The 23,874-nt window shown below is 36.5% G+C and overlaps 2 protein-coding genes across 2 annotated transcripts in view; one reads left to right on the top strand and one right to left on the bottom strand.

The window, feature by feature from the left end:
* The window catches only part of CWC27 (CWC27 spliceosome associated cyclophilin), a 92,160-nt gene extending 78,305 nt beyond the window's left edge, over positions 1 to 13,855 (bottom strand). Inside the window, exons 1-9 of the mRNA XM_036403298.2 lie at positions 13,708 to 13,855; positions 12,979 to 13,075; positions 11,333 to 11,445; positions 9,999 to 10,142; positions 9,177 to 9,275; positions 8,913 to 9,016; positions 7,876 to 7,945; positions 5,359 to 5,438; positions 3,043 to 3,076 (exon numbers count right to left, since the gene is read on the bottom strand). Of these exons, the coding sequence (XP_036259191.1) occupies positions 3,043 to 3,076; positions 5,359 to 5,438; positions 7,876 to 7,945; positions 8,913 to 9,016; positions 9,177 to 9,275; positions 9,999 to 10,142; positions 11,333 to 11,445; positions 12,979 to 13,075; positions 13,708 to 13,749 (783 nt within the window). The 5' untranslated portion in view covers positions 13,750 to 13,855. The remainder of the gene's footprint in view (positions 1 to 3,042; positions 3,077 to 5,358; positions 5,439 to 7,875; positions 7,946 to 8,912; positions 9,017 to 9,176; positions 9,276 to 9,998; positions 10,143 to 11,332; positions 11,446 to 12,978; positions 13,076 to 13,707) is intronic.
* Positions 13,856 to 14,102: 247 nt separating this feature from the next.
* On the top strand, positions 14,103 to 23,526 carry SREK1IP1 (SREK1 interacting protein 1). The gene is made up of 5 exons (XM_036403302.2): positions 14,103 to 14,169; positions 16,601 to 16,648; positions 18,283 to 18,423; positions 20,648 to 20,726; positions 22,922 to 23,526. The coding sequence occupies exons 1-5, from the start codon at positions 14,157 to 14,159 to the stop codon at positions 23,109 to 23,111; spliced, it is 471 nt and encodes a 156-aa protein (XP_036259195.1). The 5' UTR covers positions 14,103 to 14,156; the 3' UTR covers positions 23,112 to 23,526.
* The last annotated feature ends 348 nt before the right edge of the window (positions 23,527 to 23,874 follow it).

Raw genomic sequence — 23,874 nt, 5'->3', positions numbered from 1 at the left:
CAAGTGGCCTGACTAGACCAAGGGATCTAAGTTTGTCTATCTCCTTCACTGAAGAAGGAAGTCTGTATGAACCTTAACTGAAGAATGACAGCTTAAAGATGACATGGGATATCTTTTCACATTTACTTTGGTGGGATGCTCATCAGCAAAAGGAAAGTGTAAGACGCCACATGATTCTAATTTTAGCCAAAGACAGAAAGGACATTTAGAAATAGCAAGCCAGAGGACTTCACTGTATCCAGGAGACTGCCAGAATGTAAGCACTTGGGAAGGAAAAACATGTACATGTCCTGGGTGTGAAACACAGGTAGGAGGAAGAGTAGGCATGAAGACCATGTCCATAAACATGAAGGAGGAAAGAATAAAAAAAGTAAGAGCAGCAAGAGGCAAAATTTGGCAATAGAAGAGAAAAATCAAGAATCGGATTTCAGAAGTTGTAGTGGAGTCACTGTTTAGGAATCTTTAGATTCAAGATTTAGACAAGACAAGACCAGTCAGAAATAAGAAAGAAATCTCTGAATATTTAGCACAGTAAAACAGCTGAATATTTTGCCAATGAAAAGACAGAAAAGTTGTTGGGGGAGTTTTGTCTGTTCCTTTTTAATAGGGAAGAGAAAACTGCAACAGGATCAGCATTTCCCTTAGTTTACCAGAAAGATATTGTTTGACAGAGGAGATAATGAAACTTTGTAGAAGATTTGCTTACATGATAAATTGTCAGAGAGATGGGTGACTACAGACCTCAATAGCAGGGGAAGGTCCAAAAAAAAAAGTGACAGGACTGTGTTTGAAGTCTTTAACAGTCAAGGATAAAGACAGGCTCCTGGTGGAGATTTGACTAGGGCTTAGGTAAAAGCATTTCACTGACACACAATTAATTGGACAGAACTTCTGGAATAAAAATGCACAACTCTAGACAAATAGCATTTGCTAAGTAGTAAGCTAGTTAAAAATTGCAGACATCTGAGTAACAGGAAGAGGGTTAACAGTCCTTCTCTCTCATTAAGTCCATCTGATACCAACAAACAGATCTAACAAGAGTCAATAATCCAGACTGAACTGCATGGCACCTCAAAAGGGAAGTGGCTGTTCTGTTGGCTGATAGTCGCTCTCCATGTGACACAGAAATGCAAAAGTGCTTGCCTGAAAGTTGTATTACTTCTAACTGCTGTTGTTAGCTGGGTGGAGTTGTCCTATTCTCCTCCTTAATATGAAAATAAAAATGGTAATGAGGCATTTTGTGACAGAATGACTACTGGCTACTATATGTAGTATGATTTTCCCGTTTAAGGAGATTATTGAACTGAGGGGTGGATAATTCATTTTATCTACACATAGTACTGCATGAAACTTACTGTTCAGCAACTGACAGACAAATAGGGAGAGGAAAAGAAATTGTGCAGAAAAGAAATGTCACTGGTGAGAAAAAAAATTGTTAATGCATTTCATATAATGTTTTCATTAATGACTTGGGCACAAAAAGAATCCTAACAAATAGTTATGAGGTACTGCTAATGCAAAGGCTCTCTCAAAGAATTAAATGTACAAATTTGAGGACTGCAGTAAGAGAAACAGGATGGTATTTACTAGCATGAACAGCAAGGCCATGTGGTCAGGGAATACTAACAAGAGTTTCTCTTACATGCTATGGGCTTGTAGGCTGGGGGAAGTAGGAAGATCTGGAAGAATTATTTGCTCCCAGGTTTGCCTATAAAACTACCAACATGTTTCAGCTGTGTAAATGCAGAAGTGATCCTGTGATGTGTTAACTAAAATAACTCCAAGAGATGATAAAATAATAGTACCACTTCAAAAGACCCAGGTAACTGCCTGAAGTGCTAGATCTTAGCTAAAATCTGAAATGTAATGAAATCTAAAGAGAACACTTCCCCAGGAAAAAATGAGAAAAAGCCTTTATATTTCCAACTTTGGCTTAATTAGTATATTTATTTAAATTTTTATTCTTCAACTAATAAATCCATGATCTACACTCCCCAAATCCAGTTTGTTTAAGAAAGGGATATTTGAATATCTGAAGAATTACTAATTAAATAGCATTTCCAAACCCTTTTTACACTAAAATGCTCCTGCATACAGCAGGAATTATAAAGGAGAAGAATGAAAAAGCCTGAATTCATATTATGCCTTATGAAAAAAGGAAAAGCATATAAGCAGATCGTTTTTTTAGGCAAGTGAATGTGACAGACTGTGCTCTTCCTTTACTTCCACTGTGTCAACACACAATATAGTTAATACTTGTGCATGATGGACAGATACAGAAAACAATACTTTCCAGGATTCAATTAGATCAATGGGAGATTACAGTCCTAGTCATATATTACAACCTTATCTCAACAGCAATTCAAAGAGGTACTCCCATGATCTGTGGCTGGAGACAGAGAGATATTTCAGGTAACAAGCTTATGCTTACCTGCACTGTGTACAACAACTTTCTTGTACTTAAACTGCCTCTGTATTTAGTTCAATGTTACTGCATGACTATTCAAATCCCATGTCTTTCAGAGGTGACAGTCTTCAACAATACAATTTCACTGCTACAATTTAATAATTCACTGAGTTTTTGTTCTCTTGAAGAAATCTTTCAAACAAGACTCTGACTCACATGCAGACTTACCCTCAAACATTGCAATTATATAACTAATCATGACAAACTTGATTTTAATTATTTTTTAAGAAGCAGTTTCAGGGTTTTTATCACTCTGGTGGTTTGTCACCCTGTGGTACACAACCCATATCCCTATGGGTTATTCCTATATAACTAATATTCCTATATAACTAATATTCCTAAATAACTAATCTACTAACTGAAATACAATACCATCAGTTTCTATAAAAGTAGCAGGTAGTATGCTAATTCTACCCTGATGTGAATAGCCAAACCTGAGAGCCTTCACACTTCTGCCAGAAATCTGACTTGTGCTAGTTCTTAAAGATCTCTAAAGTAACATTTGTTCCCCAAAGGAAATCGTATCTGCCCACAGGAAAATCCAAAGAATTTTAGTAAAAAAAAGTAATACTTGCCTCACTCAAATCCTTTTCTTCATTTGCCGCTTCACTAAAAGAAAAAGAAAAGGAACTACTTTGAAGTGCTAGAGGAGATTCAAAGTATTATTTAAAACCCAACATTTCTTAAATAAAAAAATTGTTAGCCAACTGAAATTTTAGTAAACTTCCTACTTTGTATCATCCTTGCATTTATCTTAAAAGTATCAACATTATTTTCTATCATTCGACTATCACAATCTTTTCTAATTAAAAAAGCTTAAAAACAAGAGCATTCATACAATGGAGAAATCCTAACCATATCTTGAGCTATTCAAGCAAAACACTAATATGTACAGTTAAAACCAACAAAACTCAGTTGAGCTGTTTTTGATCTCATTTATCAAACAATTAGTAGCATTTCATTGGTAGCACTGCAACTAGTTCATATTTTGGAAGATGCATTTTACTGATACTGAAGCTTAACATCAAGATTTAAATTCGTTCTACAGCTACAGCTTGGTGAATTAAAAAAGAACTTTATCTGAACACACTAAGGCTAACATACCCACTGTTAATTATCATAAACTAATAATAAGGGCCCTTGAACCATTTTAGCCCACATTTAAAAAAAAGAAGTTTTGCTACAGAAAAACCAAGGAATATTAAATAAGTCTCAGAAGTCAAGGCTTTGAAGTGTGCTCAAAGCAATCAATAAGTAATCAAGATCACTAAAGAAACTCTAGATGTGTTGCAATCAAAGTTGCAATCAATGACATTATTTAATAAAGTGCTGCAGCTGGGTCAGGGCAATTGCTGATACCAATACAGACGGGATGAATGGACTGAGAGCAGCCCAGCAAGGAGGACCTGGGGGTGCTGGTGGATGAAAAGTTGGACATGAGCTGACGATTTACACCTGAAGTCCAGAAAGCCAACTGTGCCCTGGGCTGCATTCAGAGCAGTGTGGGCAGCAAGGCCAGGGAGGGAATTCTGCCCCTCTGCTCTGCTCTGCTGAGACCCCACCTGCAGGGCTGCATCAGCTCTGGGCTCCCAGCACAGGAAGGACAAGGACCTGCTGGAGGGACTCTGAAGGAGAGCCATGAAGATGATCTCCTCTCCAATGGGGAAAGGCACGATTGCTCAGCCTGGAGAAGGGAAGACTCCAGGGACACCTTATAGCATGCAGCATTTTCATACTTAACATGGGGCTGTAAGATGGGGACAAATTTTTTAGCAGGGCACATTGTGAAAGAACAAGGGGTAGTGGTTTTAAAGCAGAAGGGGGTAAATTCAGACTAAATATAAGGAAAATGTTTTTTATGATGTGGATAGTGAGACACTGGTGAGCAGGCTGCCCAGAGAGGTGGTAAATGCTCTGTCCCTGGAAACAATCAAGGCCAGGTTGAATGGGGTGCTGCACAACCTGATCTAGCTGGAGATGTCCCTGCTCACTAAAGGGGGGGTTGGATGTGATAAATTTTAATGGCTCCTTCCAAACCAACTAGTCTAGGATTCTAAGATAAGCAAATTCTCAGAGTTAACATATTTTCATGGAATTTTCTCACTTTATAGCTCAACTGTGGTTAAAAATCAGAATTTATAAAGTACTAAAAATAGATAAGAAAATCAAGTTAATTCAAGCATGCAGATTTATGATTAACCTGATATTTTGTTTGTTCTTTAGATTTGGAAAAAAAGAAGACATTTTCAAGCATAAGCAGGGTTAGAAGCTTGGGAAAAGCAACCCTCTAGAATAATCACAGCAAAGAACATCTTCAACATGAAGAAAATTTAAGTATCTTTAAAAGTTTAGGCTACGAAAGAGATAGTAGGAGTAAGAAAGACTGTGGTAAAGAGAGGTATAAAAGGGACTGTCAGCTCACTGTCTCTTCCAGAATGTGAGTTAGAATTTACAAAATGCCACTAGTAGCATCCAGGTTCAGAATAAAAAGCGGAGATACTTCCTCTGGTAGTGAAGAGGACGTTGTGAACTGAAACAATGTTACAAGAGACTTAATATACACTTTGAGGAGAGCTCTATTAAAGGTTACTAAATAGAGGAACCGCATCAAACTCTGACAGTCCTCTGAGGTGAAAGCTGAGAGGAAGCTGAGCAACTACTCAGATAAACTTTACATTTGCACTGCTTTCACTCTTTACTGGGCATCCATTGAGGGCCAGTGGTGGTGACAGCTTAGTGGGTTAGAAAAATATTTGGTCTGATCTAGCACTGGCACTCTTAACTTTTAAAGTGTAACGTGAATTGACATTTCTCATGAGTATACATGTGGATAATTGGGTATAACATATTGAAAGTAGATCTGTTCTAGAAATTGGAAATCACATACTAACCTTTTGACAGCAGGAACTGAGCTAAGATGTGGATCATCCTTCAGGAGATCATGACTACTTTTACTTTTTCCCTTCATGCTCTGTTAAAAGAAAAAAGTTATTATTCATTTCAGTTTAAGAGGCTAGATAGTGAAAATGGATTATGGTAAGAAAAACATAACTTGTTTCTTTTTAGCTTTAGCCTATCCAGTAAGCATAAACACTTTTAAGAACAGAAGAAAGAGAAACATCAAACTGACTCCACAGATTTATTTTTGCAATAGGAATGCATTTAGTTTTAAAGGACAGAGAGAGAGGAAAAAAACAGATATTGTTTAGTCATGTACAATTATTACACTTCATAAAGATGATAGGTCTAGCACATATACACTTGAGAGAATAAAGGGGTAAGAACTTAACTTTCCAATAATGACACATGACAATTGAAAGAACCACCATGTACAAAACAGTACTTATTAATTACACTAATTAGATCCCTAAGGAAAAAAAAAAGAAATTAACAAACTGCTATATATCAATCTGGAATACATAATTTAAGAATCATTTACTGAAACAAGGAGTCAAATAAATCTAACACATAAGGTCTTCAGGCAGAAAGATCGCAGTTAGAAAGCATTCTACATGCTAATCTAAAAAAAATATTCTTAATTTTCAGAGAAAAATCAGACTGAAAATCTCTCTTACAGGAACAGTCTGTATTGTGACCTGTACTGTGAATGTCTCCATTGCAGATGCATTGTCTAACACTTTTGGGAACACATTCGACGTGTGGACAAAATCTTACTCATTTAAATGCAATTGCAGCTTTTCATTATGTAGAAAACAAAGACTAACACATTCAGCAACATGAAAAGATACTTCCTTCATTAAGGAAGGGGTGGTGTGTTTGGAGTGATGGTGGGGCTGTGTACGGCACAGTGCTCCAAACAGGTACAGACAATGAGCAGTTTGGACACTGAAGGCTAACACTGATCAACAGCCAAATCCCCGACTGCACTAATAGCCTTCATGGGGTTGACAGCTTGAGGGGTTTCACCCAGAACTTCTCTGCCCTTCTTAAACAAGCAAGACTTACTGCATCTAGCACCCACAAAAAGCTCATAGGATTCTAAGTTTGCAGGTGTCAAAGGATCTCAATAACAACTTTGACCTTCCATTTTTCTTATCAAAAACAGAGAATGCAAGTCAGTGCTGATATTCATGTACTTCAACTTAAACAGATTAAGATAATGACCAGAACTACAGAGACATTGATCTAGACCTATTATGAACTAACAATGAGGTATCAAAAAAAAAGGCTTAATTCTGTTACAAAGAATGAAGATAAATTCTTCATAAAGAGTTGTTATGGTTAATTATCTAGCTACAACCAATGCAGAATTTAGTCAGGACAAATAGGCAGATGAGATTTTGAGGCTGAGCTGAAAGAGAGCATTAAAACACTGGAACTAGGTATATCATGAAAGAAGCATTCTATTTAGACAATTTTAAACTGAAAACAAGTATTTGGCATGAAAAGAAAGGAAGTCCAACCAACTGAATCAAACCCAGTATTATAAGCCAGATAAAAAGCAAGAGCAAAACAGTAGATGAGCATATTAAGGTAAACAAGTAAAATTTGTCTGACCAGTAAGTCAAAAAAAAAAAAAAAGAAAAATAGTTAAAGCTGCTGTTGTAATAAATCTCTACTGTCATTCTGACTGATATCATATCACTATAATATTGTCCATCATTATTCACATTATTCATTATTTTCCTTTTGTATTTCAGCTAACTTCTGAGGACTAACAACTGTTTTTTCACTTATGTGCTACAGGATGCAGGACCATGTAGTCTGATCACTAACTGAAGCGGTGAGGTACTGTAGAAAGCCTAGAAATCTAGCAAACAACTTGGTCAGCAGTAGAAATGAAATCAGAAATAATATTTTATTTAAGAAAATATTTAACTAGCCTTATTTAAGTGCCAAGTCAGGGAAGGAAATGTTAGACCAAAGATTACATGTGCAATCCTGGAATGTGAACATTTCACTATGGTGCACTATTAAATTATGATAATGGACTATTTTCTCCACAATAACCACACTTCATTTTGCTCACAGATAGATGAATATATGTAAGAAAATGGAGCTAAGCCTGCACTGGAAATGCATAAAATGATCCTCAGTATTCAAGTATTTTACCATATAATTGCAATCATAAATAAAGGACATGAAAAAGAATAATGTACTTATTGCTTCCATGACTTTTAAACAGCAGACACAGATTTATACTATGAAACTTTTTGTTCATGGAAATTCCATGCAGTAACTGAAGGTACCGTCAAAATCAAGAGAGCTAAAAACTTCTGTTTTTGCAAAATGCTGTAATAGCAGAATCCTAAAAACTGAAGCAACTGCTATTATTATTGTTCAAAATATAAACATAAGAAGAAGACTAAAAACTTTAAAACTTTCCATAAACATGCAGAAAAGGTAATTAGGTTGAAAAGACAAATAATGATAATTTGGTACAATACCTGACTAACTCTACTGACTTCTTCCTCTTCTTCTTCAGCTTCTTCCCCAAAGGAAAGCAGATTAAAATTTCTTTAAAAGATAAAAGAAAATTCCTAGTAAAATTTTAAATATTGTCTTACTAACATTCCATTAACTTTAAATACATTACGTTCATGCTGTACATGACCTTTTAAAAAAACTTTTTTTCCTGCTAAATGTACCAATTCCAACCAACTATTGCATTTTGCTTTGCAAAATATCATAAATATTCAGAAAAGCATGTTGTATTATACTCCTGAGATAAAACAAGGATAGCAAAGCATCAGTTTAGACACAATTTAAGAAATCCTGTCTTGACTAGCTTTCCCAGCTGACAGTTCTGTTGTATTTTTTTCTCAACAGAGCAGCATTCAAGACACAAGATTTTCAAGATATGACAGCTCAGAAACGTATCAAATGTGTATACATTCACAGAATGCAATTAAAAAATTATGAGCTATAATTTATTTTTCAAGAGTTAATTGTTCACAGTGTTGTAACCAGTCAGTTGCAACATGTTCTATTTTTATGCAGCAGAACTGACAGCATGCCCACTTTAGAGTTCCTATTACTTTTCATTGCATGTTTGTGAATTTTCATTCAGAGAAACTAAGATTTCCCATGTCAAAATGTCTGCCTCTTGCTAAGGACTTCACTGGGGGAGAAATGGTATCTGATAAAATAAGTTCAAAAAATCCCAAACAATTGCGCTGTGACCCAGTTACTCCTACCAGTAGGTTTTTTACCTGCAGTGTCATCTCAGTCAGATGACTGCACTTTGTGGGACGTGAGAAAGACAAACTACCTTCTATTATTTTCAACAAACTATCACCATCCATGAAACAGTTACAGCTCAGCAGATGCACAGTAACGTCTACGTCAGAGAAACTAGATTTACAAGACCCCACCTGCCGGAAACAAGGAAGTGCTTCAAAGGCAGAAATGGAAGTAAAAACCTGCCAAGCTACAAATTAAAGGTGAAAGAAAATGAACCACCGTTTCTGTTGCATATATTTACTTTGTGCCTTTTACTTTGGACTTTTTAGTTTCTTCTTCTGGTTTGTCTTTCTTCAGTTTTCTGTTTGGTCGTGGGATAATGTCATCAAAAGGATTAAACAAAACCTGTTTAAAAAACCAGTATTTTAAACACATCTTTAGTAAATATTTTGTAATTAAGTAGCTCAATATTTTAAAACAATATGCAAAAGGACAAGCCAAATTTTCTGAACACTATGCACAAAAGAATTTTAGAATGTCCCATTTCAAAACAGAACATACTCACCTCACTGCTTCTTATTTTGTGTGGACTGAGAGGTCTCTCTTCCTTGTCAACTTCTACTTCAGCCAGGCGCAACATGTTATATATTGTATCCCCTGTAACCTGGCAAATTTACAAAGAAAGGCTTGAAAGTTCATGACTGTAATTTGTGTTACTTATTCTGCAATATACAAGGCAATTACTATGCAAATAATTTTGTAAGAACAAGTGCTATAGGGAATATTGTAAGCATGTAAGACTTCTAAAAGACAGCAAGTACAATGTACAAAAGTTTGCGTTTTTTAATTTAATGGCAAAAGTTGAAGGAATACAGGTAGTTTTGAGAATGTAGGCAGATGAAGATGTTGAAGTATTACTGTGAGCTATGAAACAGGAAAACAAAAACCACTGAAATAAAAAAATATTTGCTTTATTTTCTTTTAAGTAAATCATGAGAGTGTCAAATTCATCTCATGTTTTTCATCGTCCTGACTCTTCTTGAGTAATTAGAATCAAATTAATTCTAAACGGAATTTTCTAACATGTCATTAGTATTAGATGAACTGATTAATAACAGAGCCATAATAATACAAATAAGATTATTTAAAGGCAGCACAACATGAAAATACAATTTAGAGGAATAACAACAACAAAACAGATAATAACAGGAGCAATCCATAGAAACATTTCTGCCAGATATAGGAAGCAAAGAGAATGGAGAGAGCATAGAAGCACTAAAATAAATTTCAAATGCACATAGCAGCAAACAATATCAAACTGGCCTTCAGAGAAACTTGTAGCAGCTTCTGTCAGACTTAAACTGGGACTCCAATTCACGTAACAGACCTTTCCAAAGATTGTGTGCTTGTTGTTAAGCTCATCTGCACGACCCAATGTAAAGAAAAACTGACTCCCGTTATCGTGGGGCCCAGCATTGGCCATAGCAACAAGTCCTCTTCGATTAAATCGCAATCGTGAGTGGAACTCATCCTGGTAAAGGCAGGACAGAAAAGAGAACAACTTCAGTATAAAACTATCTTTTCACTCCTTTAGCTGCAGCGTGATAGGAGATAGGAATGAGATTACTTACATCAACATGCACACACAGAAAAAAATGCTGCTAGTTTTCTTTTGAATTCAGGCAGTAATAAATCCCAAGTATTTTGAAACTCAGTGCCAGAATTATATTTAAAAGTTCCTACTATTAGTGGCAAAAATTATTTTTAGTCAGTATTTCTAATCCCTAGTGGCTATAATGATGCAAACAAATGAACAATCTTCAAGAGAAACCATAAACACACAACAAACAAAATTAAAAACTAAATATCAATAACAGAAAGACACATTACTAATTTAAAAAATTCTAAGTTCTGTCTTGTTAATTTAATCTTTTTTCACTTATTTCCTAAATATCAATTGTTATTCATTGTTTTTATTTGCATTTGTTACACCCCTAATATTAAGAAAATAAAAAACATTTTAGAAAGTAACTGCATTTCATACATTTCTTGCAAAAATACTATTCTTGACAACAATTACTGTATTTATGTGAAAAATAAATTTAGATCCTAATTCATGTAAGGTTACTAAAAGCACAATAACTGGTTGTAATAGTAGAGTAATGCAAAAATCCATAGGAAGAACATTTTCTAGAATTAGGAAGACAAAATAGGACTCCTTTCAAAGCAAGGAGAACATGAAGAATACCACTGTAATATCACAATGCTAGACACTGCAATACTGAGATACCCACTACTGTGAAGCAGCAATGCTACTACAATATTGGTAATTTTTGCTTTGTTCTCTGCTCAGGTACCATTCCCTCCCACAAACTTCAGGCTCATGCTAGATGTAAAAGTCTAGCAGCAAGAAGGTGGAAGGGTCAGAAATAGGCTTTGCAGCTTCAGTCACAAATTACAGGTGCCTGCCCCACCTGAAATAAAACAGTCAGGCAGAACAGAACACAGCTGCTGAGCCCCCAGGTTTATCATTATACCAGCATAGCTGGGTCTAAGAACTCTCAATTTAGAAGAGCATATTCAAACACACTGAAGCAGCACATGAAGGCAACTACTGCACATGCATGCACTTCACATAAGATTTGATTTTTCAGAACTCGGTAGGAAGAACAATGGGTAGAGAATACCAAACAAATTAATGTGTAAGTTATAGATACACACCTTGAAAGGAGCTCCATAGACTGACTCTCCTCCTGATCCAGTACCAGTAGGGTCACCCCCTTGCACAATAAAGCCAGGCACTACTCTGTGAAATATTGTGTTATTGTAATACTCTAAAAAAAAAGAAAAAAGAATAAGATATTAAACTTTGATATAGATCATGCAGAGATGTCCAGAGAATGAAGTTCCAGAAAGCAAATACTGAAACTAAATTCCACTGTTGGCTTCTATTTGGTTCCCTTCTGTTCTCCACAGACTTATGAAATCACATCCTGTGGTGTCACATGTTTCTTTTGCAAAAAATCTTGCCTATCACTGACAAGATGACCTTGAAGAATTACAGTATTTTCAGCTTTTAAGTTTTTATTACTGTAATGACACTATCAAAATACACCAATTTAAAAGGAGAACTAGAAATACTGTGCTCTGTCCTGGATGAGATCTCACATGCAACATTAGCAATACCCATATACAGATGATTTGCACTTTCACTCACCAGCATAGAACACTTTTCATCACCTATACTACTATACTGTACCTAAACCAATAATTTTTGCAGAATGAAATATGTGGTACATTTTGCTCTCTAAATTATCTTCTTTAATCTATCTATTTATCTGATAGAGGTTACAAGATCATAAGAAAACAAAAGTAATGAAAACAAGAATTTACCTCAACCAAACCCCTGGTTGATACAACAATAATAAAAAATAAATCTGCAGCATGCTGCAAAACAAAGTAGGGTGTGCAAATGTTGCAGCGTGACTAGACACAGTCGTGGATGGTTATATGCTGGGATATTAATGAGAAACACTTAAATGTATTACCAAGCACAAGATGCTATGCAGCAATTAAAAAAAAATCAGAAAGCAAATAAAGCCCACTGAGTATACACGAACCTTTATCATGGGCTAAGGAATTCCTTTACCATTGCAAAAAGTCTCAACATTAGGAAAAAGAGATGGGACAAAACAGACTGGATCTGTGCTGGAGGCACAAAGCCTAGATTGCTATTTTTGTTTAACAGATGAAGGCTAAAAGAACACTTCACAATTCTACAAATGCTTAAATGGGAGAATAACATGAGTTAGAAAACATATAAAGGTATCAAGTCTTTCACAGATTTTTGTTCCAGTTTTCTCAGTAGGGAGCTTCTCATTCTGGCACCCACTACTTCAGTGAAAAGTTTTACAGATTTTTTATCAACAAAAAAATACAGAAATTGAAACATTAGGAGCACTCACAGAAAAAAAAAAAAAAAGGTAGGGTAAATTGTGATGCAGAAATGAGAATTTTGGAGAATGTCCAATATTGCATCACTGTCATTTCATGCACACATTGAAGTTGCTATACTTTGTAGATATTTGCTGGAAGTAAGCCTCTCAAGACTCTGAAAGACAATGTTTCAATACTATGTTGTCAGTTTAATTTGAGAAAACCATCCAAAATTTTTACTTTTTTTTCTCCACCAGCTTCATTGGCAACCTTAAAAAACATTTTCTGACTGTAAATTAATAATTCCTTAACAGAAATAAACCTATTAACATACCAAAGTCAAAACGTAATTATGACTTTCATTTTACAGAAAGGCACCAAAGATGGCATAGAAATTAATTTCAACAACTCCCATCCCATTCAGTCATTACCTTCCATACATAGCTGGATGAAATTTCTGCATGCTTTTGGTGCTTCTTTCGACCATAATTCTATATCTATCTCTCCTGCTGTAGTTCTCAGCAAAACCTATAAACATACAGATAAATGCAGCCTCAGTTTTATTGTTACTTAGTCACTGATCAACGAGTATAACTGCCTAAAAAAATAAATCTGAATTTGTTATATTTGTAAGAGTGGTAGACATTTAAGTGTGTCAGGTAGCTACTGTTAGTTCTAACATTTCCAGAACTTGAGATAATGCTCTGAATCAATATGTATAATAAAGATGTATAATATAGCTGTAATAACATAACATAACGTGGCTGATGCTTTATAGAAACTTAAGATGCCCTTTATCATTTCTATAACGAAACAACATGGAAAAAAAAAAAACCCATAAATATCCAAAGGTATCGCTCTTACAAGGAACATCATTACATTCAGCGAGAGATCATAACAAAATTAAGGAGGTAAGACATAATCGGGAATAGAGGAAATTAAATTAAACGCTCCGAGGACTGCTGTGTTTTACGTCTCCAGACATCACGCATCACGCCTCATGCTTTGACTCCAGCAGCGTCAAAGAAGTAACTTTAACCAAATCAATCCACCACAGAAACAACGACCTCCCCAGCCCAATCACCATGTGTTCCTCTCGCCTGTTCCCCCATAACCCAACAACATACAACTTCTCCAAGATTTCGCCCTGGCAGCCTCACCTTCCCGTTGGTGGGCGGCTCCTGGATGTAGATGTTGCTCATGGTGAGGAAAAGACCAGCCCGGCGGGTGAGCCCTCCCCAGCAATTGACGCGAGACCCCCTTCCCCTCCGACACTTCCTACCGCCCCGAGCCGCCCGCCATCTTGGGCGCCCGTATGCAGTTCAGAGAAGAGGGGGATGAAGTTGCACAAGCCGGAAGAAAGGATGAAGGAATGAGTCCTCGGCCGGAGCCTCTCCAAGATTCACTGAGAAAGAATGTGTCTCGACAAAGATCCGCAGGCTTCTCCACACATCTGTGGTCCCCCACCGTGGCTCCCGCCCTAGAGGTGCTGAGGTCCCCTGCCTTCCCTGGGAGTGGTGCGGTCCGGGAGTGCGCCGGGCAAAGCCTTCCGGCTAGGGAGAGACGTCGTTGCGCGTGCGGGCCGGTGCAGTCCGGAGAGGGCGGTGGGATGGCGCTGCCGGGTGAGGGGCGCCCGTCCGGGGCAGGGGCAGCGCCGGCCGGCTCCGCCCGGCAGCCTGGGGACGGGAACAGGAGCGGGAACGGGAGCGAGCGGCGGGGGCGGTGGACAAGTGGGACAATTGCGCGGGTAGGGCGGGCGGCTGTGCGCGGCACGGGGAAGCGTGCGGGGGGCGGCGGGCGCTGCTCCGGTCCGCGCTGCCGGGGGCAGCGGTAGGGAGATGGAGCTGGAAATGGGGATGGGGATGGGAATGGGGCCGTGCCCCTGCCCATGCCCGCGCTGGGCAGGGGCAGCGCTGCGGGCGAGTCCTCTTGGGGCTGCGGGGCCCCTCCCCGAGCTCTGGGTGACCCAGCGCTGCGTTCTCATGGCCCCCTCTGAGGTTAGGTGGTTGTCAGACTTGGCTTTTCCCCTCCGCTGCGGTTCTGGGTTAGTGCTTGTGTCCCAGTAGGTTGTGCTTGTGAGTCAGGGCAGGCAGAAACACCTGCGCGATTTGCTAGGTGAACGCGATCGCCATTGCTCCGTAGGGTTTTCTTGCCCTGAAAAACCGGGAGTGAGTGGTTCGAGAGCAGCTGAGCAGGCCTGAGCTTTGGTGATCTGCTTCTCTGACGAAATGAAGACCTTCATAAGCTTGTTCGCATTCTAGAAGGAGGTTTTGAGGAAGACGTGTTTGCATTCAAATGTTTCCAAAGGTTTTCTTTTCAGTCTTATGCTCCACTGAACAAATGAAGTCCTTAGTTTTGTGCCACTTACTGTCTTGAGAATTAAGATGAAGGAAGAAGGAGTGAGAAAGGAAGCTTCTTGCAATGAGTTTGCTTTAGTCAGCTAACATTTCATCAAGTCTAAACCCTTGCTTCTAACATTATTATTTAAAGCCTAAAACAATAACAAAATTTCAGTCCTAGGAATTTGGTCTTGTTATCTGCTGGGTGTCTCTTTTGGAGATCCTGACTTACACTGCAGATTTCTGTACGGTGCTGCACATGACTGTACTGACCTCCCTTGGCTGCAATACCAAATCTTTCTTTACCTATGGGTCAGCTATGCAATGGTGTTGAGGTTGACTCAGAAATATTTCAGAAAATTGGGACAAAGTAGGTGGCTTGTGTGATCTTGTTTTCTAGTCCCAAGGAGTAGTGAACAAGCAAATGCTGGTTTGATTGTTTTTCTGATGTGACATTGCATTGGTATGCTTTTGATTTTTATTTTGTGACTCTTCTTCTATGTTCCCTACCTCCTTATCTCACTCGTGGGTGTCCTTCTAAAGGTAGTCACAAAACAGGGACCTGAACACTGCTGACCTTGAAGGGGATGTGTAATACTAAGGGTTTGGGATCTGCAGAAAATAATCCATTATAATGGAATGTATGGATCTTTGTTGCTTGGCTTTCCAACACTCTTTAAGGCATACACCTGAGCTGTCCAAGTTTCCAAGGTAGTTTTTTCAGCTTGAGGTTTGAAGGTTTCTGTTATTTTGAGTAGAATTTTCTAAAGACACTGCTTGTTTCAGTAAGTCATAGTTTAAATTAATGGGACTGATGTAGTCAGTTTCTGCTAGTATATGACTGCTTAAGGTGCTGGGGTGTTTCTGCTGTGTTCAGCTGGGAGATAGAATGGCATCCTTTGATTTTGGGAATTCAGTTGTCACTTTCATTACCAATGGCTTAAATGATTAAAGTTAAGATTGATCTGTTGGGGGGTGGGGTAAATCCCTGGTGCTTCTCCTGCATTGTGTCCTACTGTGTCTGTTTAACTTAACTGTTGTCTCACATGGGAGAATCACACACTTTCAATAACTAAAATTTGCATTATTCAGATCCTTCTTCCTGTTTAGAATCCAAACTTTACTGTTACTGTCTTCACTTTCTTACACATTTGCTTTCTTTCGTTTTTTTTGCTTGGTCATGTTGTCTGAATTCAGAATAATTTAACAATTTAACAATTGACTTTTTAATTTCCTTCTTTGTTTTCAAGGATTGATTTTTGATTTGGTTTGGTCTTTTTAATTGCCTTGTTAAGTCAATTCTTATTATTTAAATATAAAGCACTTCAGAGTTTCCAGTGAATGCCTTTCAACATCCTCGCACTGCTAGAATTTATATTGTGTACTACAGATCACTGGAATGTTAGATGTCTATTACTGTGTTCATATTGTAACTAAAAAAGTGGAAAGGTCACAATAAATCAAATTAGGATTTGGCAATAAATTTTGTAAGACCAAATGATCTCTAGCAGTTTAAATTAGGCAAGTGTGTTCTGGTAGATTACTGCACAGAAAAGTAGCCTTAGAAATGCAGTTTTTTAAAGAGATCTCTGTGTACTTAATACTCATGAGGGGTGATCACTTCTGGCTGTGTATTGACATTATCAAGCCACATTTGAAAGAAACCTGAAGGTTCACCTCAGCAACACCTAATTGGTGAAATTTTCTCTTTCAGGTGGAAATAAGGATAATATCAGAGCTGGATGCAAGAAGTGTGGATACCGTAAGTCTGTAATAAGCAATATAAAGTTACAGTGTTTTCTTCAGTTTCCAATGTTGGTTGGAACTGCCTTTTGAGGAGAGGGGAAAAAAGGAAAGTATTCTCCCTTGTTGCCCAGGCATTTGTCAGTTTAAATTACCATGTTATCTTTCTTCTGTTTATTTCATGTTTGTTTTCTGGTTTCTCACACTTATCAATGCTCCTTGAGTGTCTCAGCAAAAAAATTATGCTATTATATTCATACATACTGCATTTCAATGCAATTACTTGAGAAACTTTGAATTGAAAGCACCTTCTTTGATATATACTGAGATGAGCACTTGTGCTTCTTCTGAATCTGACTGCAAAGAGGCAGGCATTTCAGTTGAAGTTAAGTACAATCTAATTTACCAGAAAAAATAGTTTAAAATCTGTATAATCTTTTATTCTAAGAAAATACTATTGTGTGCATTTTATATTTCAAGAAACAGCTACCTTTATTGCTTACAGTTTCTGCAGTTGGCATTTAGCTCATGCTTTGGATTATACACTGATTGTAAATGCCTGTGGCTACTTTCCTGATTAATGGAGACAGGTCTTAGTGAAGATTTCAAATTTTTAATCACTGACTCTTATTTTTAGAACATTGGATGAACAGACACTATTTTGTACTGAATTGTCTTGAACTTTTAGCACAGTGAGTTAAGCTGTTTGGGTTTTTTATATGAGTGTTACATTGGGTGACAGGAAAAAAAAATTTTCTTCATTCTTTCACTTCAGGCTTTTGCAACAAATTTTGTCAATTACTTGCTTTGTGTATCTGTTCTTTCAAAGAACAGTGGATATAAATATAGATTTAGTGCTTTCTCTCTACATGCAGCAAGTATCAGAAGCTTTCTGAAAGAGAAGGAAACTTGTAGTCATATCACATGATCCATGTTTATATGTTTCTAAAATCTCTGTCTTGAAGGTGAAGTAGTTTGTCATCATCCTTACTAAGAACATGATCTTATTTCAATTACTCCGTGACTTACTGTCTCTCCCAAACCATATCTTCCTTTTTTTAAAATTTCACTTCTTTTTTTTTTGTGGTTTTTTTTTTGTGTTTTTTTTTTTTTTTTTTTTTTTTTTTTTAATTTTTTTTTATTTCAATGGGTGTATTCAGCACAAGGTTTCTAGCTGGTCATGATTATTAAGATGCAACTTAGAAAACTAAAAATACTGGTCAGGCAGTAGTTTAGTCAGTATTAAGTGCTGGCTGTTAAAGATTATGTCTCATGGGCAAATACAATTCTACCGTTTCACTAGAGGGAGTTAAGCAATGCAACACTGCAGTTTTTGAAATATTTCATGCTGCATTTTTAGGTAATTTCTTAGGAAATACCTAAGACTATTAAAAAATAGAACCTAAAGTTGGAAAAAATTTTCAAATTAGCAGAATAGGAGAGAGGCCGTAAAGCACTATTGAATAGAAGAGCATTGCACAACCTGTTATATTTTTGGAGAAGTTTCAAAGTGAGCTTTCTCCTGCCCCTTTCACAGATCACAACCTGCCTTTTTTCCTTTCACTTCTCAAAACTGAATAATACAAAAATCAATGTTTTTGATGTTTTTTTGATAAAGTGTAATTTTTCTTTCTGTATATTTATTTTGTTCAGCTGGTCATCTGACATTTGAATGTCGAAACTTCCTCCGAGTAGATCCTCAAAGAGATATTGTTTTAGACGTTAGCAGCACTAGCAGTGAGGACAGCGAGGAAGAGGAACTGCAGAGATTACAAGCCATGCGTGAAAAAAAGAGTAAGGTGTTTTTTGTGGGTTTTGGATAATAGTCTTCTGATGTGCAAGGACTCTCATTTTATCCTTTTTGATAACTACTTTTAGTTCTTCTAGCCTGTGATTTAAAAATAGGTCTTTTACTTTATGTGTTTAGACTTCAGAGGTTTTATACACACACACTCTTTTAGTATTATGATTAATTCCTTCTATAGTTATTAATGTACCTGTTTGGAATATCTCAAAAGGGGCTCCTAAATACAAGAGATTAATTCATCTTTTACGAAGAAGCTACTTAGAAGAAAATAGCATGAGTGTTCTGAGTTAATCTTTTGAATATGACATGTAGTTTAAACATGTCATATTCAAAAGATTACTTCTAATCTAAAAGATTACTGAGAAATATGACACCTGAATTTCTCTCCAGTTTCTAAGTAGGATTTTGACTGAAACCGCTAGTAGACTGGAATTCAGTCATTCATATTTTGAGAAGTACTGTTCTATATTTGGAAGCTCTGAGTATCAACTCCTTGTCAGAGTGAGAATAGATGAATTGTTTATCAGATACTTGAGTTCATTTGAATTTGGACTCCAAAGAGGTTGTGCACCTAAGAAAGAAGGGGAGTTTCACCTCAGTGTGTTTTAAATGAATGAACATTCTTCTCCTCAGCCCTCCTGTTTTTCAGTATGTTTTGTTCTTTTGCTCTCGTATGTGCTGACGTTTAGTTCCTACGGAAGAGGCTATTTAAAAAGGAAAAGGGGCAGATAGAACCCTATAGTTAGTTGTATACTTCAAAAGAAATGGATGGGCTGTTTATCAAGATTGTTGAATTGGTACTGCAATGGTACTTTCTTGGAACAAGTCTCTTTGGAAAAAATACTTACCACTTACTATGTACTTCTGAATGTAAAAATGGGGTTTTTTCAGTCCTAAGCTTATTGAAGATGGATATCTGCAGGAAAAACAGCTGCTTACTTGATCTTCTAATCTTCCTGGTTTATTATATGTTCTTTTCCAAATTGTGGCTGCTGTGTATATTGTAAGGAGATGTGTATCTTATATTCCACTTATCCAGGTGGAATTTTGCCATTTTCTCATCTTCTCAAGATTTTGCACTATTTTCTTTAAAAAATACTTGTTGTTCACCCATTATCGTTCATGTTTTTTCATTGCTCCAAATGTAATTTGCTCTATTATGTCATACTAAATTATTTCAAGTTCCACTCCATAACATACAGACCAATAATTTGTTGTAGCAAAGGAATAACTACACTAGCATTCAGACTTAATGGAAAGGGTCATAGGAATAAAATTAAATACTCAAAAATGGCTATCTTTTTTTAAGGATAAATTGTAAAGGCGGTATTTTCCTGTTTGTGGAATGTGTGTTTATGTGGTGGATTTGCCTTTTGGAGAGTTCAAAAGTACTTTTTGAACTGGTATATAAAAATCTAAGGTTCAGAAATTTCATCAATGTCATAAAAACATTGCTTGGAAGTGAAATGTGAAGTCATGCTACCACACTGTAGAGCATTAGGGCAGGGGGCAGACACAACCAGATGAGGGGAGACTCTTTTGCTGGTTTCTGTAGGCAGTACATTGACAATTAACTCAAATGTGTCTCACTTATGGCACTGCTGTTTGTGAAGCATGAAATAGGGATGTGTGGAAGTAACTTGGGGAAGCCTAACAGAATATTATTTTATTTGTTCTAGTTTTCAGACTTTGACATGTATGTTAAATGTTAAAACTGTTAAAATACAGAAGAATCACAGAATCACTAGGTTGGAAGAGACCTTCAAGATCATTGAGCCCAACCCATGCCCTTAAACCATGGCACTCAGTGCCACATCCAGTCTTTTCTTCAACACATCCAGGGATGATGACTTCACCACCTCCCTGGACAGACCATTCCAGTACTTTATCACCCTTTCTGTGATAAAGAACAGATATGAAAATGTGAATCTGGTATAAATGTCTAGGAAAAGGTCTTTTTGCTACATTTTACAGGCCTTCCTTCATTCTTAGTGCATAGATCAATGTCAATACAATGTAAGTTGTGTATAAAAGTTTTGCTGCTACTGCACTATATTTCTGAAATTGCTAAACTAACCAGAATTTGGGGAAAGGAAAAGAAAGCCTTTTAACAAGAATTTTGTAGTAACTTGACGTTGCCATTGAAGCTACTTTTTAATGCTGATCTTAATTCAGACAAGTGTTTTGTAAACTTTAACTTTCTACCTATAGATCTAAATGAAGAAGAAGAAAAAAAGAAACAAAAAAGAAAAAGCAAAGAGAAAACAAAATTAAAAAGATCAAGGAAAAGGTAACCTTCACACACCTCTTTTCATTTCAAAACACAGCTTTAGAAATATTTTTGATACTTGTGTTTTCTCAGGAAATACTGCTTCTATTGATGCAGCATTATTTGCAAATACTTTTTCCATTTGAAAGGTTTTCTGTTTTCCAGTGAGAACTGACTAATGGTAAGGTAATGGTAAAATAATGGTAAGGTAAATGTTCTTAGATTAGTGGTGGAGTCACAGGCTTTCTGCTGTGCAGTTAGGATCATAGGAGTCTTGAAAGCTCTAGCAAGCTGCAGGTCTGCAGATCAGAGAAAGCGGAACTGCCCCTGACTGTCCAACTCTAGGCAAGCTGTGATAGAAAAAGAACAAGTCAGGAGGATTGTGGGGTTGGTCCCCAGCCTAGCCAGGGTGGAGAAGGCTCTCTGAAAATGGAGGGACTGTAGGGTTCTTTGTGTGCAGACATGCATGTGTAAGCACACCTGTAGGCACACACATGTGCTCTGAGTAACTTGCCATTATCAAAAGGGAAACTTCTGTAATATTGAACAGGTGTTGAGTTTTAGTCTACCTGTTAACATAGAAGCCTAAAAAGAGTGTTACTCCAGTTTCAGAGGAAAATGTCATAATGCCCCAATGTATTGCGGATCTGAGTTCTGGCCTGTGGACTGACTTGGTTTTTTGAGGTTTTTTTGCTTTTTTAAGGTGAGACTATAGATGAAACTAATGTTTCGTCATTAAGACAATTGATAAGACAATATGCTAGGAATTGCACTGGAAGGTATAAACTGTAAAATGTATATGGAGATCACAAGAAGATGTACCTCCAAAACAAAGAAACAGGATTTAATACTTGTTGTATTTGCATTTTTCTTTTTCCTTATTTATATTGTATAGCTTAAACGTCCACTTTTGAAGACAGCCCTTACAGTTGTGAAGAAGTAGAAGAGAAAAGAGTCAATCTGGTTGTCGGTTTTGTGATAAACGAGTCTTACTCTTTAAAATTTTTAAAAGTTTAATAAGGGATAAAGCAAAAGTAACAGCGCTGGATGCACAGCTGTAGCCAGATGCATGTGGTTAACTATAACAACTTTTCTTACATACTTTTTCATTGCCTTGGTCAAATGCATATTCATGAAGATTAAACATTCCTTTGAATTTACATGTTCCAAGAATTATTTAGCTTAGTTCAACTCCTGGCCGCATCTTCTTAGAGTATGTGCCACAATGCAGATGTGACTTAAGAGTCTTGTATTTTATTTTCTCACAAGACCCCCTGATCTGTGGTTTGACAGCTTCTGATAGTCAAAGGGTCAGTGGTAGATTTCTCCTTGCTCTTCCAGTGTTATTTGCCTGGTTCTTTTTGATGTTATCTTATCATACAGATGTTTTGGCCATTTTTACAAGTATTTTCAGTTAATATTAGCTATTTCACCATTGTCAATTAGTTAGAAAAATAAAGGCATTAATCACTATTTCACAACTACAATTACTTCTACAAAAGTCAATGGTATAATATACAGCACATAGCCTCTATTTTAATATTTTGTAAAAGCTTAAACTGTAATATATATCTGTCACACTAAAATATACAATCTATACAGGGATTAGCGTATTGCCCATAAAAGGCTGTCAAATTATACTATATAAAAAGCAGTTAAAAAGAGATTACAAAGTGTACTATATCAAAGTAATTTGCAAAAGCCCATATATAATAGCGAAAGCCAACAACTACATAGTTATCTCAGTTTTCTTTACATTCAAGTAATAGTTAATCAAGTAAACAATAGCATAAAACTCCCCTCTTTAGTATTCATGAATATTTAATGATTTATTGTCCTCATAGTTTATATATGTATGTAATCACTCATCACTGCTGGTTAGAGACCAATAGTATGAGCTGCAAGAACATAAAAATTTTTCAAAACAATTTCTCTTAGATTCTTGCATCAGAGACATATATCTGAAGCATTAATTAGCATTGTTACTGATCATGTGGTATGTAAAAAACAGAAGCATACTGCTTTTCTGGCATAAAAGTTTTGTTAGAAAAGTAATAATTTAAGTTAAACATGCAGACTCAGATATCATAAGCTTTCCAGTGGATGCTACTGTACAAATTCTACACCAAATGTGACATTACAAACATGCTGACACCTTAAATTATTGTGTCATTTTCCTTCTTTAATTACATATTGATCTGCATTTTTTTTAATAGATCTTCCTCATCTAGTTCAGCAGAAGAGGACGAGCCAAAGTCAAAAAAACAAAAATCACACAAAAAAGAAAAGGAAAAGGGGAAAAAGCATAAATCAAAGAAAGGAAAGCATCATAAAAAGGAGAAAAAGAAGAGACGAAAGGAAAAAAGTTCATCTTCTAACAGTTCAGACAGTTCAAGTAATGACTGACATGGTGATCTGTTTTGGCTTTCGCTTCTGCAGAGAAGATGATTTTCCTTTCATAGCAAGTTTATTTATGCTTTGCAATGCTGTTTAAAAATGGGATATATTTTTTTGAGAAATCTATTAGCATACATCAGTGCATCAGATTATTAGATGGACCATTATATGAAAAAAACCTGCTTTTCTATTTCAGGTTTATTAATACTAAACCATGCAACTACTTCTTCACTCTTATTTTTAATTCAGTTGTGATTGTGTTTGAAATGCTTTACAGTAGGATGTGGTCAATTTCAGTTCACAAGCTTTTGTTTAGAAAGATATGGACTGAAATATGCTTAATGTCAGAATGGTTACATCAAATTTGTAAATTCAAGTAAGATTTTCTATTACCCTGTAAATAAATAAAATGTTTTACACAACAGTTTCTGTTTACATACATTAATCAGTAAGTGCAAATATGAATCAGTGTTCAGGTCCTGAGAGGGGAAGAATGAGCAATGAGAAGCTAAAAAAGATTAATCCTTCAAAATTATCTTCTAAAATTGATCTAGTCATAGACTGTGAAACATGATTACACATTATTTTGGCAGGATCACTATAACCAAGTTGAAAATAAACAGAAGCAAGCAAAAGCTGTCAATTTTTAAAGTCCTTTTTCCTTGGGTTTTGTTCTTTTACAAAATGTTATGGCCATTTCATCTTCGACATAGATGTAAGGATGTCAAAACAAGACTTCTGGTGATAAACTATTTCTTCATTCATGTAAATT

Source organism: Molothrus ater, chromosome Z, assembly GCF_012460135.2.
Source record: "Molothrus ater isolate BHLD 08-10-18 breed brown headed cowbird chromosome Z, BPBGC_Mater_1.1, whole genome shotgun sequence".
NCBI classification, from domain to species: domain Eukaryota; kingdom Metazoa; phylum Chordata; class Aves; order Passeriformes; family Icteridae; genus Molothrus; species Molothrus ater.
The sequence above is the reverse complement of the archived record's forward strand: the minus strand, read 5'-3'. Positions and strand labels throughout refer to the sequence as shown.

Bases quoted from the DNA above. Each gene is read 5' to 3' on its own strand.
- SREK1IP1 (XM_036403302.2), top strand. The intron at 16,649-18,282 runs GTAAGTCTGTAA...TATTTTGTTCAG, and splicing joins ATGCAAGAAGTGTGGATACC to CTGGTCATCTGACATTTGAA. The intron at 20,727-22,921 runs GTAACCTTCACA...TTTTTTTAATAG, and splicing joins TTAAAAAGATCAAGGAAAAG to ATCTTCCTCATCTAGTTCAG.